General features: G+C 43.5%; 1 protein-coding gene across 1 annotated transcript in view; it reads right to left on the bottom strand.

Annotated features, from left to right (window-relative positions):
• The window catches only part of BRINP2 (BMP/retinoic acid inducible neural specific 2), a 126,767-nt gene that overhangs the window by 28,634 nt on the left and 84,156 nt on the right, over positions 1-13,977 (bottom strand). Inside the window, exon 3 of the mRNA XM_008263810.4 lies at positions 534-724. Coding sequence (XP_008262032.2) covers positions 534-724 — 191 coding nt within the window. The remainder of the gene's footprint in view (positions 1-533; positions 725-13,977) is intronic.

The raw sequence follows: 13,977 nt of genomic DNA, 5'->3' as shown, positions 1-13,977 counted from the left end.
TGCTCCTTCAGAGCTTGTGATTCGGCCCTGGGTCCCAGAACATCTTCACCCCCACGAGGGGGAGCTTCGCTAGCCCCTAATCACTGGAATTGTTGTGGCTGGTAGCCATTCTTTAGAGAGAGCAGACAGGGTCAAGACTCAATGGTCACCGACTTTGTCTATGGGTCTGACAAGTGCAGCCACAGCAAATATTAGGAAGTGGAGAATCATCAGGGGTTTGATGGCTTGGTCAAAAGAAAACTGGCAGTGCCCCCTGCTGGCAAGTGCTTAGCAGGACCCTGTCTGTCCCTCTTTCTTACCCCACACCCCTCTCTGGGAGGATGCTCATAAGCAAATAGAAATATTCTGGGAGAATTTAGATGTCTGGAGATTACATTGGTTTCAAAAACACTAGAAAGAAACGCTTTCTCAGGAAGCAACAGTTCAGGAAGAACAAAAGACCCAGGGAGACTGTTGGAGCTGTAGGCACAGGTTCTTAGAGCAATTTTCAATGATCTGGCGACCAGTTAGCTTGGGATCCGGATGCTGCTTACCTCCAAGGGTGGCAGAAAGTAAGAAATGAGTGCCGTACTTTTTGATCAGGTTTTCAGTGACCTGCTGCAGGCTGGGTCTCCTCCCCAGGAGGCGGATGTTCCGGATAAACTCTGGGGCTAGAGGCAGTGGCAAACTGAAGAAATCTTTCCTTTCCAGGGCCAGGTTGTTCACCTTCCAGCGGGCAAACTCCCTGGAGGAAAACCCGAGAGACAGGGGAAAGCTCATTGTATTGCAGATGGGCTGCAGGAAGCCTGTAGCGGTTAGTGCTCTTCTTCCACTTCTGCCCCCATCTCCTCCCTCCCCACCCGGGGTGGGCACCAGGAGCCCTGTCACCTGGCCTGTCACTCTCGGGCTGCAGGAAAGCCCTATCTCAGCTGGCCTGCACCACCCTACTTTTTGCATTGAGAGTGGTTGATGAGCTCTTCTCATGTACGTGGTCATGGCTACTGCATGGAATAGTAGGAAGACCAGATTCTGGAATGGTGTTTGCAAGGGTGATATCATCCCAACTCTCACCACAGGCTATTCACCTCTTCCATTACGGCCTCAGTTACCCACCGGTCAAGTCACGAAGTTTGCACTAGAACAGTTCTCAAACTGGTTTTAGTCTTCGATTCCCTCATAAGCTTAAAAATGATTGCACCCCCTATAGTTGTTCATGAGGTTTGTATCTATTGATATTCATCACCTTAGGAATTACAACTGGGAAAACAATGTATTTAGGATAACAATCATAAACCCATTATATATAACATTACTAACAAATTTTTGTGATAATAATTATATATGTTGTCAAACCAAAAAGCTTAGTAAGGGTAGCACTGCTTTGAGTTTTTGCAAATCACTAAAATTTTTGGCTTAGTAGAAAAGACTTGCTTTCTCATACTCACTCCCACTTTCAATCTGTTGTCATAATTGTAATTTTTCTCTTAGGGCTTCAGATTTCATACTGTTATTTTCCCAATCAATTAGATTTTTGTACTCTGTTACTTTAAAATGTAGTGTTCTATATCATACTTTAAATGAATCTTTTTACCCTGCATGATTTTGTAACATCATGCATTGACCATCTGGAAAATATTGGATCACTGAGTTATGCAGCTCTTCCACATTTTGACATTTTTCATTATAGAGCAGCAAAATATCACATTAGTTAATATCACCACCAATCTCATCGGAAAAGTCTTTAAAAATATTAGGAAGCTCTCAAGATCATGATGATGAATACACATTTTCCAAAGTTCTAATTTTTGTTTGAAAGCTTATACTTAATCACGAGTAACAAACCCTATCAGTTGTTTTCATTATAGAGGTTGTCTTCCTTTTTTTTTTTTTTTTTTTTGAGAAAATGTCTGCCAAACACTCAAGTCTGAGTAACTATAACTCATTTGTTGGTGGTGTGTTCAAGAAAAATGGAGCTCCATGGGAAAAGTAGGTGGTCCAGCTTGCAAGTCTGTCACAGACATATTTTTCTTTGAGATAACCAAGGTATTCTGGGGGCCTCAGATGTGCATTCTGTATACTTTTCAATGAATAAAACAATATTTAAAAGGCACGTACTCAAGCTCAAGATGGCATAAAATTAAGATGTGGTATTGCCTTCAAGACAGTCTTGGGCGAGACTAGAATGTGTAGTGTGTGTGTGGCTAGGGCAAGTGTGAATGACCAGTACATGACGACAGCTGTCATTTGGTGTGACTGTGTTTCTTCAAACTACGATGCCAGCAGTTTTATTCAGCACTGCTTTTGCACCTTCAGAGCAAGTGTCCACAGGGCCACTCTTCAAGGGACAAAGAGAACTCACATTTTGAGAAAGTTCCTCTCTAGTCCCATCCAAGATTTTCATGTTCAGGCTTTGACCTTCACTGAAATGTTTGCAATTTAAAGAGGACAGATTTCCAAGGGGAATATTTTTGCTGGAGTGAAAATGAAAGAGTCCTATTCGTTAGTAAGAAAAGAGTTTTCCATTGTCTCCCACATTATTCTGGTAAGGACCAGCTCCACTGTCTGGAAAGCAGCAAAATGTCAAGTTCTCACAACATCCGCACCCTTCCCAACCCTGCTCATCATGCCCTTGGTCTACCCTTCCCCCAAATCCACGGAATACAAATGATGAGGCTGCAGAAAAATAAAATCATTAAGAATAAATAAATGAAAATCCACGCCCAAGTTGAGGCTGTAGAATCCTCCCCGTCAGGCTCTAGACTAAGAGAGAGAGGAGGAACATGCACCAAACAGTTCTAAGGAAAACAGGTGACTAATAATTCCTGGCTCCAACAAAATCTTTAAAACCTTCGCTGTGTGGCTTTATTGATCTAAGCAGGCAAGTTTGTAATAATACATCACCAGTTGTTTCTATTGTGCAGGAAATGCTAAACTTTAAAGTACAGCGTATTTGTCATGAGCATTTTCTATCCCAAATCCCGCTACAGGGTAAAGAACATTTCATTTCTAATTGGCTGGATTGGAATTATGATCCTCTGCTTGGCTAGTTGACATTACACTGATGAATCTTAAATTCAGTTTCCTACAACAAAACCCTCAAAGTCATCAAACCTCAATCCTTTGGGTTAGGCCATACCTAGTCTCCATTAACTAATATTTTTTATCATATTCTTTCACTAGATTTTGGGGTGGGGGGCATTCTTCCATTTTTCCAAAATTTCTTACAGTGCTCAGAGATCTTCATTGAATGGAAAGGCCACCTTACCCTACAGAGGGACCTCATGCTAATTACATCTAATAAATAAATTCAGAGTCACGTGGCTTGGCTTGCTCAGCTCCTTTGCTGAGGACCATAAAGCATGACTCCCTCTGAGACACGTTCTCTGTCCGATCCAAAACACGCTTCTTCCCTCTCTGCTCCCAGGCTTGCTCCATGAACTTATCAAACCTCATAGACTCTATTTTATTTCCTTTCCCATTAAAAGGTAAAATCTATGAGGGCGGCATTTTTTTCCCCATCCTAGTAAACTCCGTATCTCCAGCAACAGAATAAAAGTGAATGTCTCACAGTAGGACAACAGCAGAGTTGCTTTGTATTTTTGTGGAGTAATTGGATGAGAGATTCTCCAAATCACTTACTTTGTTATAGCTCTTCTAATCCTTTAGTGACTTGCAAATTATTGACAACTTGATAAGCTATGGGGTGAGAATTCATGGAAGCAACACCCAATTTGTAAGTGATCTTAAATGGAGTAAACATTCTAAACGTGAACACATGCCAATGAAGAAATCAGACTTGACTTATGAAATGAAACATGCATGATTTTGTGCATTTAAAAATATAAATATATAAACATATAAATCTATTTTAAAAATATAAATTTTAAAAATATAAATAAAAAATATAAACATGCCAGGGACTGGCATGTTCTTTTGCTATGATACACTGACTCTGGGCCATCTTATGCTGTCTTCAGGGAACATGGACAACTACCAGTGACTTTCCACTATCCACACTCCAAAGTTCAGTGAGTGAAAAATCTCCCCGTCACAAACTCTATGCCCAAATCTTTTTTTTTTTTTTTTGCATTGTGGAATTTTTTTTTAAACTTTTATTTAATGAATATAAATTTCCAAAGTACGATTTATGGATTACAATGGCTTCCCCCCCCCATACCGTCCCTCCCACCCACAACCCTCCCCTTTCCCACTCCCTCTCCCCTTCCATTCACATCAAGATTCATTTTCGATTATCTTAATATACAGAAGATCAGCTTAGTATACATTAAGTAAGGATTTCAACAGTTTGCTCCCACACAGAAACATAAAGTGAAAAATAATAGATGATTTTTTTTAATGATGCTGAAATCAGATCAGACCTATTGTCATGTTTAATCCCAGTGAGAGTCAAGTTGGGAATTGATAATTTCTTTTTTTTTTTTTTTTACAGAAGATCAGTTTAGTATGCATTAAGTAAAGATTTCAACAGTTTGCACCCCCATAGAAACACAAAGTGAAATATATTGTTTGAGTACTCGTTATAGCATTAAATCTCAATGCACAGCACATTAAGGACAGAGATCCTACATGAGGAGTAAGTGCACAGTGACTCCTGTTGTTGACTTTACCAATTGACACTCCTATCTATGGCGTCAGTAATCTCCCTATGCTCCAGTCATGAGTTTCCAAGGCTATGGAAGCCCTCTGAGTTCTCCGACTCTTATCTTGTTTAGACAAGGTCATAGTCAAAGTGGAGGTTCTCTCCTCCCTTCAGAGAAAGGTACCTCCTTCTTTGATGACCTGTTCTTTCCACTGGGATCTCACTCAAATCTTAATGACCAGCATCTCCATTCCTCCACACTGGATCTGACAAAAACTTCTGCACACGCATAGTGTCAAAGAATCCCCAAAGAAGCAACAGTCCCGCAGCTCTACTCTTTCACTTGTCTTCATTTTCCAATGCCTCAATCGTATTTCACTCAAGCCAATAAATAGTTCTGAGTATATTTTACTTCAATGAGGAAATCAAAGCTCAGAAAGTGAAGTAATTTGCCTGCTGCTGCATAGCTCCCAGGAGGAAAAGCTGGCCTGTTAGAACTGGCAAGAACATTTGAGTAGCAGTTGCCAATTTTTTTCCACATTCTTCTATTCCTTGAAAATTCTCTTTGCGTGAAGCACTGATGTTAATGAATGAGGCTGTGGAGATGAGAGGGGACCAGTGCAAGTAGTCCTGTGACCACACACTTTGTTAAAATGCCCCAAAGGCCGAGGGACTCGATATACAGCCAGGCGTGTAATCCATTTGTGACATATGCCGGTGCAGGCATGCACACTGCTTCAGAAAATCCACCCTAACCCTCTCGTGTTATCATAAAATCATGAAGCAGAGAAGAAAGTGTTTTTTCTAAAACAACATAAGAACAAAAAGCTAGCATCCTTGACTTCTCCCTCTGCTTTAACAGCAGCTATGATGATGGTGACAACAGCAGCTGAGACCTAGAGACATTAAGTTACCTTGTATGAAGCCACATAATTAGTAACGGGCAGAGTTAAGCTTAACCCCCAATACCTATGGTTGAGTTCAGTACCACTCTGCTGTTTCTACAATGAGTTCCTTCTTGTAGATAAGTGCACTTTGTGTAGTCTAATTCTTTAATTAAACACACACACACACACACACACACACACACGGCGGGGAGAGGGAGAGGGAGAGAATGAATGAATGAATCCCACACTTGATGGTTCACTCCTCAAATGCCAGCAACAACCAGACCTGGGCTGTGCCAAAATCAAGAGTCAGGAGCTCAATCCTGGTCTCCCACGTGGATGGCAGGGAGCCAAGTACATACGCCAGTACACTGACACCCAGGGTATGCGTTAGCAGGAAGCTGGAATGGGAAGCAGACCAAGAACTAGAACCCAGGCACTCTGATATGGAATGTAGACATTCCAAGAGGTGTCTTAACTGTCATGTCAAATGCCTGCCCCTAATTCTTTTGAAACATTTACTACTATTTTTTAAAAAAGTCTTATTATCTAGAACACACTAGTCCTTTAATTATCCACAAAAAAAACCACAAATTTATTGAATATCCCAAGCAGAGTGAGGCATTTACACTATGGGGAAAGCCTCTTGGGGGGTGATGGTTTCAATCTGCCTGTCTGCAGGAGGAGACCCTGAGGCCCAGAAACAAGCCAGACCAGATGCAATGCAACGTGGGAAAAAACTGAGATAAAAGCATGGATCCAACTTCCATGGCTGCTCAAGAAATCACAACACTGGATAACAAATGGCCCAGAAAAATGAGGGGCACTGTCTTAGGAAGCTTTCTATGAGCAAATAATTAAAAAAAAAAAAAAAAAACACCATGGTTAGCATTTAATGAGTTGTTACTATGTGTCAGGCATTCCAAACATCTTGCAAGGATTAGCCAGTACTCAATATACCCCTAAAAGGCGGAAGTACAATCATCTTCATTTCATGGATGATTAAACTGAGGTACAAATAAGTTAATGTGCCCAGTAAGTAACAACCAGCAGATGGCAGAGTTAGGATTGAAACACAGGCTGGCTCCAAGAGACGGCATTCCCCACTAGGCTACACAGTCAAGTACAAAAGGATCACAGTGATATTGTGAGTGGGAGAGAGAGACAGAAACAGAGAGAGCAAGACACAGAGTTGCATTGCAGGAAGAATGTGTAAGGATCAGGACTACAATTCATCTGAGAACTTCATGGGAGAAAGGACCCACACAAAAGAGGGCACGTAAGGGCTACAATTACCAACAACAAATCCAGAAGCAAAGCCTGCTCCCCTGGTTGATCGCAGTGGGTGTCAACCCAGAATCAGCTCAAGGTCTCAGCCAAGGTCCAGCCACTGAGGCTCCTAGAGATTTTCTCTCCTCCACTGAACTCCTTCCCTGCCCTTTAGGGGCCTTTCATTGAATCAAAATAATGGGGAAACATCTGCGAATGGAGTTTGAGCCAGAAAGTGGTAAAAATGTGCTCGCAGAACTTATTAACCTGGTTCTTTCCAGCATCCAAAAACCTCAGAAGGCAACACTGGAAGGCAGCCTGAGCTATTCAAAGAATAAACGTTCATTTCCGATTTTTCATTTAGCCATTTTCCCAGTAATAAAATAATCAAGGCTCTTTTTTTTCCTTAGGAAAAGGATGTTTTCTATATATCAATTATATTAACACACTGCTTCAATTAAGCCATCATCTTTGTTTCAATTAAGACACCAAGTAAATCTCCATTTCAATTTAGCCATTTCTCCTAAAATCTTCTCCCACTGTGTTTGTTACACAGTAAACAGTCTGGGAAAGCAAACAGCTTGAACAAGACTGCAGCGCCCATGGAAAGTGCACTTAGAGCAGTGGCAGCCGCTGCAGAGAGGGCTCAGGGCGGAGCCAAGGAGCTCCATTCGGACTTCCCGTGTCCATCTGAGGGGGTCACCTGGCGTTTCAAGCAGGTGCTTTTTGTAGATTATCCTACATTTCAGCCAAAGGGTAACTGTGCCATAAAATATTTAATAACAATGAAAACAGAGTGTAAGGAAGAGAAATACACACACACACACACACACACACACAAAGGGATCATACAGAAATTGTTCTCACCATCCTTGTCCCAAACTGCTTAGCACGAGTGCTCCCCACTGCCAGTAAGTCATGCTTCTGGGTGTTTGAGTTCTGGGGTTTTCCCAGAACCCCAGGAGTCTTGCAATAGGAGGGCTGAGCCCCAGCAAAGCCACTCCTTAGGCAGCCAGGAGCACCAGTGGGGCGCTAGGTTTCCAGTGAGTAGTAAATGGCTACAAGGTGTTCCTCATTGAAAAACTGTAAATCAAACGTGGTGTCTCCAATTACGGCTACTGACTCTTTCCTGTCCATCCATGCTTCAGCACTGTTCCTCTGCCTTCCGCAAGGTCAGTGAGAAGTCTGCCAGCAAGGATCCCCCTGCAGGGGCGCAGGGCTCCTGAGGATGAGTGCCTTGGAAAGAGCACAGCTGGGGTCTTCGGGGCCAGGTGTTGTTCCAGAGCTGCACACGGGAGCACTATTTTTCAGGCTCAGCTGCGGCCATTGATCTGCCCCCCACGAAGAGCCATTACCTGCAAAGCCTCCCTCCCCACGAAGCCTTACAGGAGAGAGTATTAAAAAAGCTTGTGGAAAATAGAATTAAAAGATATTTTTATTTCTGTGCCAAAAAGCTTGAAAGTCATGCATATGAGGCAGGTGGTGTTCAAAAACTTCATGGAAAATACGAATCATGAAAAAACCATGTGTGGATTTCAAATGTTTTTGCACATTAGAATTTATTAAGAATAAACTTACTATGTAATTCCATTTTTCCATGAACTGTTTGAACTACCTTTGTGTGTGTGTGTGTGTGTGTGTGTGTGTGTGTGTGTGTTTAGAAACAAAGCTAGAGGCAGGCATTCAGTATAGCAGTGAAGCCACAACTTGGCTTGCCTGCATCCCATAGCATCCCTGGTTCAAGCCCTGGCGGCTCTGCTACTGATTCTGCTCCCTAATAGTGCATCTTGGGAGGCAGGACATGGTGGTGTGATGCCCTGGTTCCCTGGCACTCCTGTGGAAACCTGGACTGACTTCCCCGCTCCTGGCTCCAGCCTGGCCTGGCCCTGGCTGTTGCAAGTATTTGGGGGAAGTGAACCAGCAGTTACAAGGTCTCTGTTTGCCTTTCAAACAAAAAATGAAAATAAATAAATTTTAAAAATAAAACTACTCCTCCATGAGTCTGAAATCTAACAGTAATGAATACTGCAGCCTGTAATATCAGTGCCTGTGCAGAGGTCTCTTGCGAGTAGGGAGATTATTCTATTACAGGTTCTCTAATAGATCTTTTATCTTCCTCTGCGGGGAGATAAAGTAATGTTCAGGCGTATTTCCAAGGCCACCAGTATGGTTACACGGTGGCTATTTGTAAAGTCACTTTCAATGCATCCTTGGCATGCAGCTGTCCCCACCCCCTTGCACGTGGCATCCTGTACCATCCTAGCCCTGCGCCAGTGTGTCCCTGTGCACTGCCAGATACTTGTTAGACTCCAGGCCGTGTTTACTGGGGAGGGAACCAGGCCTTCCCAGCCAAGCCAAGCCAAGCCATCATCACCTGCTCACTCAGGCGGCAGCGGTTTCTCGGAACAGAATCTGGGCCTGCCGGAGGGACTGGGGAGAAGTCCTAAGGCAGCCACGGAGCCCAGGGTGCCCAGTCTCAAGCCCCACTTTGAAAGCAGGGAAGAACCAGAGGCTGTGCAGTAAGGAATATTGCTCCTTTCTGTGTTTTTCAGCCCTTCTGCTCCATTCCTGATAATTTGCTTCCTAGGGCCCACTCCCTCCAACTTTTAGTGCCCAAAGTGTCTACAAGGGCTGAGCTATCATTTTCCCAACAGCTGTTCTGGTAAGGAGCATACTTGTAGGAAAAAGATGGCCAGTTTTTCTTGAAAAATAAAGGAAGGCACAGGATCGGCTATTGAATATTTGGGAACGTTAGGGCAAAAACGGATGGATTGGCCCTCAACCAAGGACATAAGTAGTTTTCTTGTCATTTTTCCTGTGCCTTCACTTCGTCAAACTGTCAGTCAATGACCCAAGGCAAAATGTCTCACATACCAACAAATCTTGGAGAAAACTGCAAATGCCTTTGTCCTCTACGCCCACCTTTGGCTTGGCGGGCTGTGTTCCCCAGCTAGCTCAGGACTTGCTGACTGGACACAGGAGAGGCAACAGGCACGGTGCAGAACTGCGCCGCTCGTTTCCCTAGAGAGCTCCAGACACAAAGAAGCTTTCCTTTCCTTCGCCAACCTGCCTCACATCCAGAGCCACTGCTTCCATCACAGACCCAGTCCACCAAGGGAACACATGACCATTCGTTCTTTTTCGTAGGACTCCCATTTTTCATCCTCAACGGGAGTACATGTGCATTGAGCGATGCCAGTCATTTACCTCTGCGGCTCAGCTGAGACATTTTAGAAGCTCAGGGATATAGCCTGCTCTGGCTCCTGTACAGAAGGCAGTATTTCTAGACACATCACATCACCAGGAGATTTCTATCTCGACAACAGATTACTATAATATACTTGGCTATTAGAGCCTCTACTGCTAAAATGAATAAGACGTGATTAATCTGAGCTGTAAAAAGAAATGATAATAAAAACCATAATCTCTTATATTGGTGTAGTGCTTTCCTTTAGTTTTTTATTTTTTTTTTAAATTGCACTCAATTTTCACACCAGTTCAAGAGATACAGTTAAACAACTGATAACCTTCTACTGATTGATAATGGAAGAGAGGGTTGATGGTGGTGGAATTTGACTAGAACCAAGATCAGGCTACTGGGAGCCAGCGCCATGGCTCACTTGGTTAATCCTCCGCCTTGTGGCGCCGGCATCCCATATGGGTGCCGGGTTCTAGTCCTGGTTGCTCCTCTTCCAGTCCAGCTCTCTGCTGTGGCCCGGGAGTGCAGTGGAGGATGGCCCAAGTGCTTGGGCCCTGCACCCGCATGGGAGACCAGGAGGAAGCACCTGGCTCCTGGCTTCAGATCGGTGCAGCGACGGCCGTAGCAGCCATTTGGGGGGTGAACCAACAGAAGGAAGACCTTTCTCTCTCTCTCTCACTGTCTAACTCTATCTGTCAAAAAAAAAAAAAAAAAAAAGTAGAGCTAAGTTCCATTTCACTAAAAAAAAAAAAAATCAGGCTACCTGTGGTTTTCTGCCTTTGTCTATGACCCATGCTCAGAGTTTGCTGTCACCTGTGCCATGCTTCCCAAGTAATTCTTTTGCTTTGCTCATCACTGTGGCCAGGAGAGATCCCCAGGCAGGAAGGATTTCAACCTGAGACCTTTGGTTAAGTGATCTTTTGGTCCCTGAAACTCTTGGAGTACAAAAGCAGAAATGAGGCCAGCCTGCCCCTGATGTCCTGGTACCCCCACCCTTCCTGCTGTCTGCAAGAACTCAGGAAGCCTGGCTTGAAGGTAATTTAGCGGCCTGCTGTGTTCTCAAACAACGGCCCCGTAAACAATGATTGGCCAATTTCATTCTAATCTTTCCAATTTTACTCTAATTAAAATCAAGCTGCAGCTTTCAAACAGTTTAATTAAGGCTGATTGGGAGAAATGCGGAGGGGAGAGTCGAGCTTAAAGGAAGAGGAGACCACTGCTTGGTGAGCTTCACACTGACCTCGCGGGGCCCGGGTCTTGGAAACAACACTGGCAATGGTGTGTTTGTAGAAACAACAAGAAATATGAAATGCAAGAAAATTTGGAAATTCATGCATAGTTGTATATCACATGCAGTTTCCATGAACCTTTTGAAAACCCCTCTTAAGCACAGAAATCAAAAATTTTTGCACCAAAATAAACGTATGTCTTAATTTCATTTTCCATGAATTTGTTGGAGAACCATTATACAACAGACACATTGGAAGATGAGCCAGTGGATCTTTGAGACCAAGAGGAACTGAAAAAGGAGCTGAGGTTGAGTTTGTTTCCAGTTACAGAAACCCCAGCTCTGGCCTGACCACCCAGTCTGCTTCCCCAAAGCTCATCTGCTCAACTCTAGAGAAAACAGCCTTCCTCACCACTATTTTCCTCCCCTGTGCTTGTCTTAGCTAAGAACCCATACTTGCCTCTCCCCATCAAGTGTTTTCATAGGGAGCGGGCCTTTGGCCTGTCAGTCAAGACCCCAGACCACACTGAGGGATTCCTGGGTTCAGTTCTTAGCTCTGGCTCCCGACTCCAGTTTCCCGTTAAAATAGACCGTAGGAAGCAGCCGTGACGACTCCAGTAATCGGGTTCCTGCCACCTATATGAGACACCTGGATTGAGTTTCTGGTTCCTAGCTTTGGCTCTGGACTAACCCTAGATATTGAAGGAATTTGGGGGCTGAGCCAGCAGATGGGGGCTTTCTGACCCTTTCTTTCTCTCAAATAAATAAAAGAGAATTTTTTAAATGTCTTCATGGACTTCCCATTATCTACTCGACTTCAAGAAAACTCCCACAGACTAACAGCTCCTTCACCATTATTCTAAACGTCTGTTGTTTTTGCAGTGAGATAGTCATTCTGGTATTTGGATGCATTTGTTTTTATATGGGACACTCGTCTTTGGACTAAATATTTTTAGTTCCTTCAAGATCCCTAGGCCCTCCAGTTCAACTTTCTCTGCTGGTAATTAGCTTGTCAGCTTGTTTCTTTTTAAAGATGGCAACCAGAATTGAACACAATCCGGCTGATGTGTTCTGAGCCACTGAGAGGACACTGGGATGCGAGGCCTGAATACATCATTACCATCATCACGACTATTATCATAGTTCCAGTTTCCACTGAGCCCCTGTGTTTCCAGGAACGCGACTGGATGCCTTGCCTATTTTTAAATCATCACCGCAATCTTACAAATGTCAGCATGGTAGAGTGAATCATCAGCGCTGCCAGTATTAGAATGCCCTTGGCCATGTGACTTTGCAGCATCGTTCACTTACATGGATGAAGCTTCTTCCCCAACCCCGTAGACAGTGGGTGTGGTGATGTGACTTTGCTCTGGACAAAGGAATGAGGGCAGAAGGGGCAGTGTGCCAATCTGGGTTAAGATCTCAAGAAGCATTGCATCTCTGCCCTCTCTGTGACCACCGCTTCCTTCCCCTGGTACTGCAGTTGCTACCCTTTCAGCCTGAACCCTGGAATAAACACCATTAGAAGAAGACCTAGCAGCCTTCTCGTGGACCTGTGGCCTGAGCAAAGCTAACCCAGCCAACCTACAGACGCATAAAAAACAATAACTTATTATTTTAAGCTACTGAATTGGGGGATAGGTATATACATGATAATGGCAATAGTTAAAGGATACACACCACAGCAATATTCCTACTTTATAGTTGAACCAGCTGAGGCTTGGATAATTTGAGTATCACATTCAAGGACACATAGCTAACTAAGAGGTGAAGACTGTCTATGCACTTTCTGCCACACTTATTTCCTTATTAATGCACAAGAATGTTGCATTCTTATTAAAATTAAAAAGTGAAGACTTTCATGGATAACAATAATCTTTTGGTGAACCAGTAACCCATGTTTCTTTCCAGTCGCAGACACATATTTTTTTTCTCTTAGGAATCATAGCTAAGTCAGGCCCCCTATATCCTATATTTGTAAATAACAATTTTTTAAAAATATGTATTTATGTGAAAGTCAGAGTTACAGAGAGAGAGGGAAAAATGGGGGTGGGGGGTGGCGAGGCATATTCAATCTACAGGTTCACTCCCCAAATGGCCGCAATGGCTAAAGTCGCGCCAAGTCAAAGCTATGAGCCAGGAGATTCTTCAGGTCTTCCACGTGGGTGGCACAGATCCAAGCACCTGGGCAATTCTCCATGGCTTTTCCTAGGCACATTAGCAGGGAGCTGGATCAGAAGTGGAGCACCTAGGACTCGAAATGGCACCTATATGGGATGCTGGTGTTGCAGGCTGCAACTTCACCTCTATGCCTTACATTTTTTAAAAAGATTTATTTATATATTTGAAACTCAGAGTTAGAGAGACAGAGAGAGAGAGAGAGAGAGAGAGAGATGCCAATTTTTAATTTAAAGTTTTACATTTTTCCCTCTTCTTGCATTCTACCCCTTGAGGCAGAGACCTGAAAGTAGTACTCTTTTTCTACTATTTTTCCGCAGGGGTCACTAATGAACAATCCTTCCCCCAGTTTTCACAGCATTTTGTGTAGCTAATATAGTTGGGTCCTGGCCAATGGAATATGCATCTGGCCCTAGTCTATACAACTTCCCATGTAGTTCTTCATGCTCTCTCTTTTGTCTACCAGGACCTGGGAGAGGGTTGTGAAGGGCCTGGAGAAAGGCAGAGTGACTGCACAAAAGAGGTCTTGATCCTGAGTCATCTCATGAAGCAGTCTCCATAAATTGTATTGTAATGTGACATGAGCAAAAAAATAAACTTTCATTAAGGCTCTGAAATCGGGGACTATTTGTTTCAG

This window comes from Oryctolagus cuniculus, chromosome 7 (genome assembly GCF_051225735.1).
Source record: "Oryctolagus cuniculus isolate XC-2025 breed Fujian yellow rabbit chromosome 7, ASM5122573v1, whole genome shotgun sequence".
NCBI lineage: Eukaryota > Metazoa > Chordata > Mammalia > Lagomorpha > Leporidae > Oryctolagus > Oryctolagus cuniculus.
The sequence above is the reverse complement of the archived record's forward strand: the minus strand, read 5'-3'. Positions and strand labels throughout refer to the sequence as shown.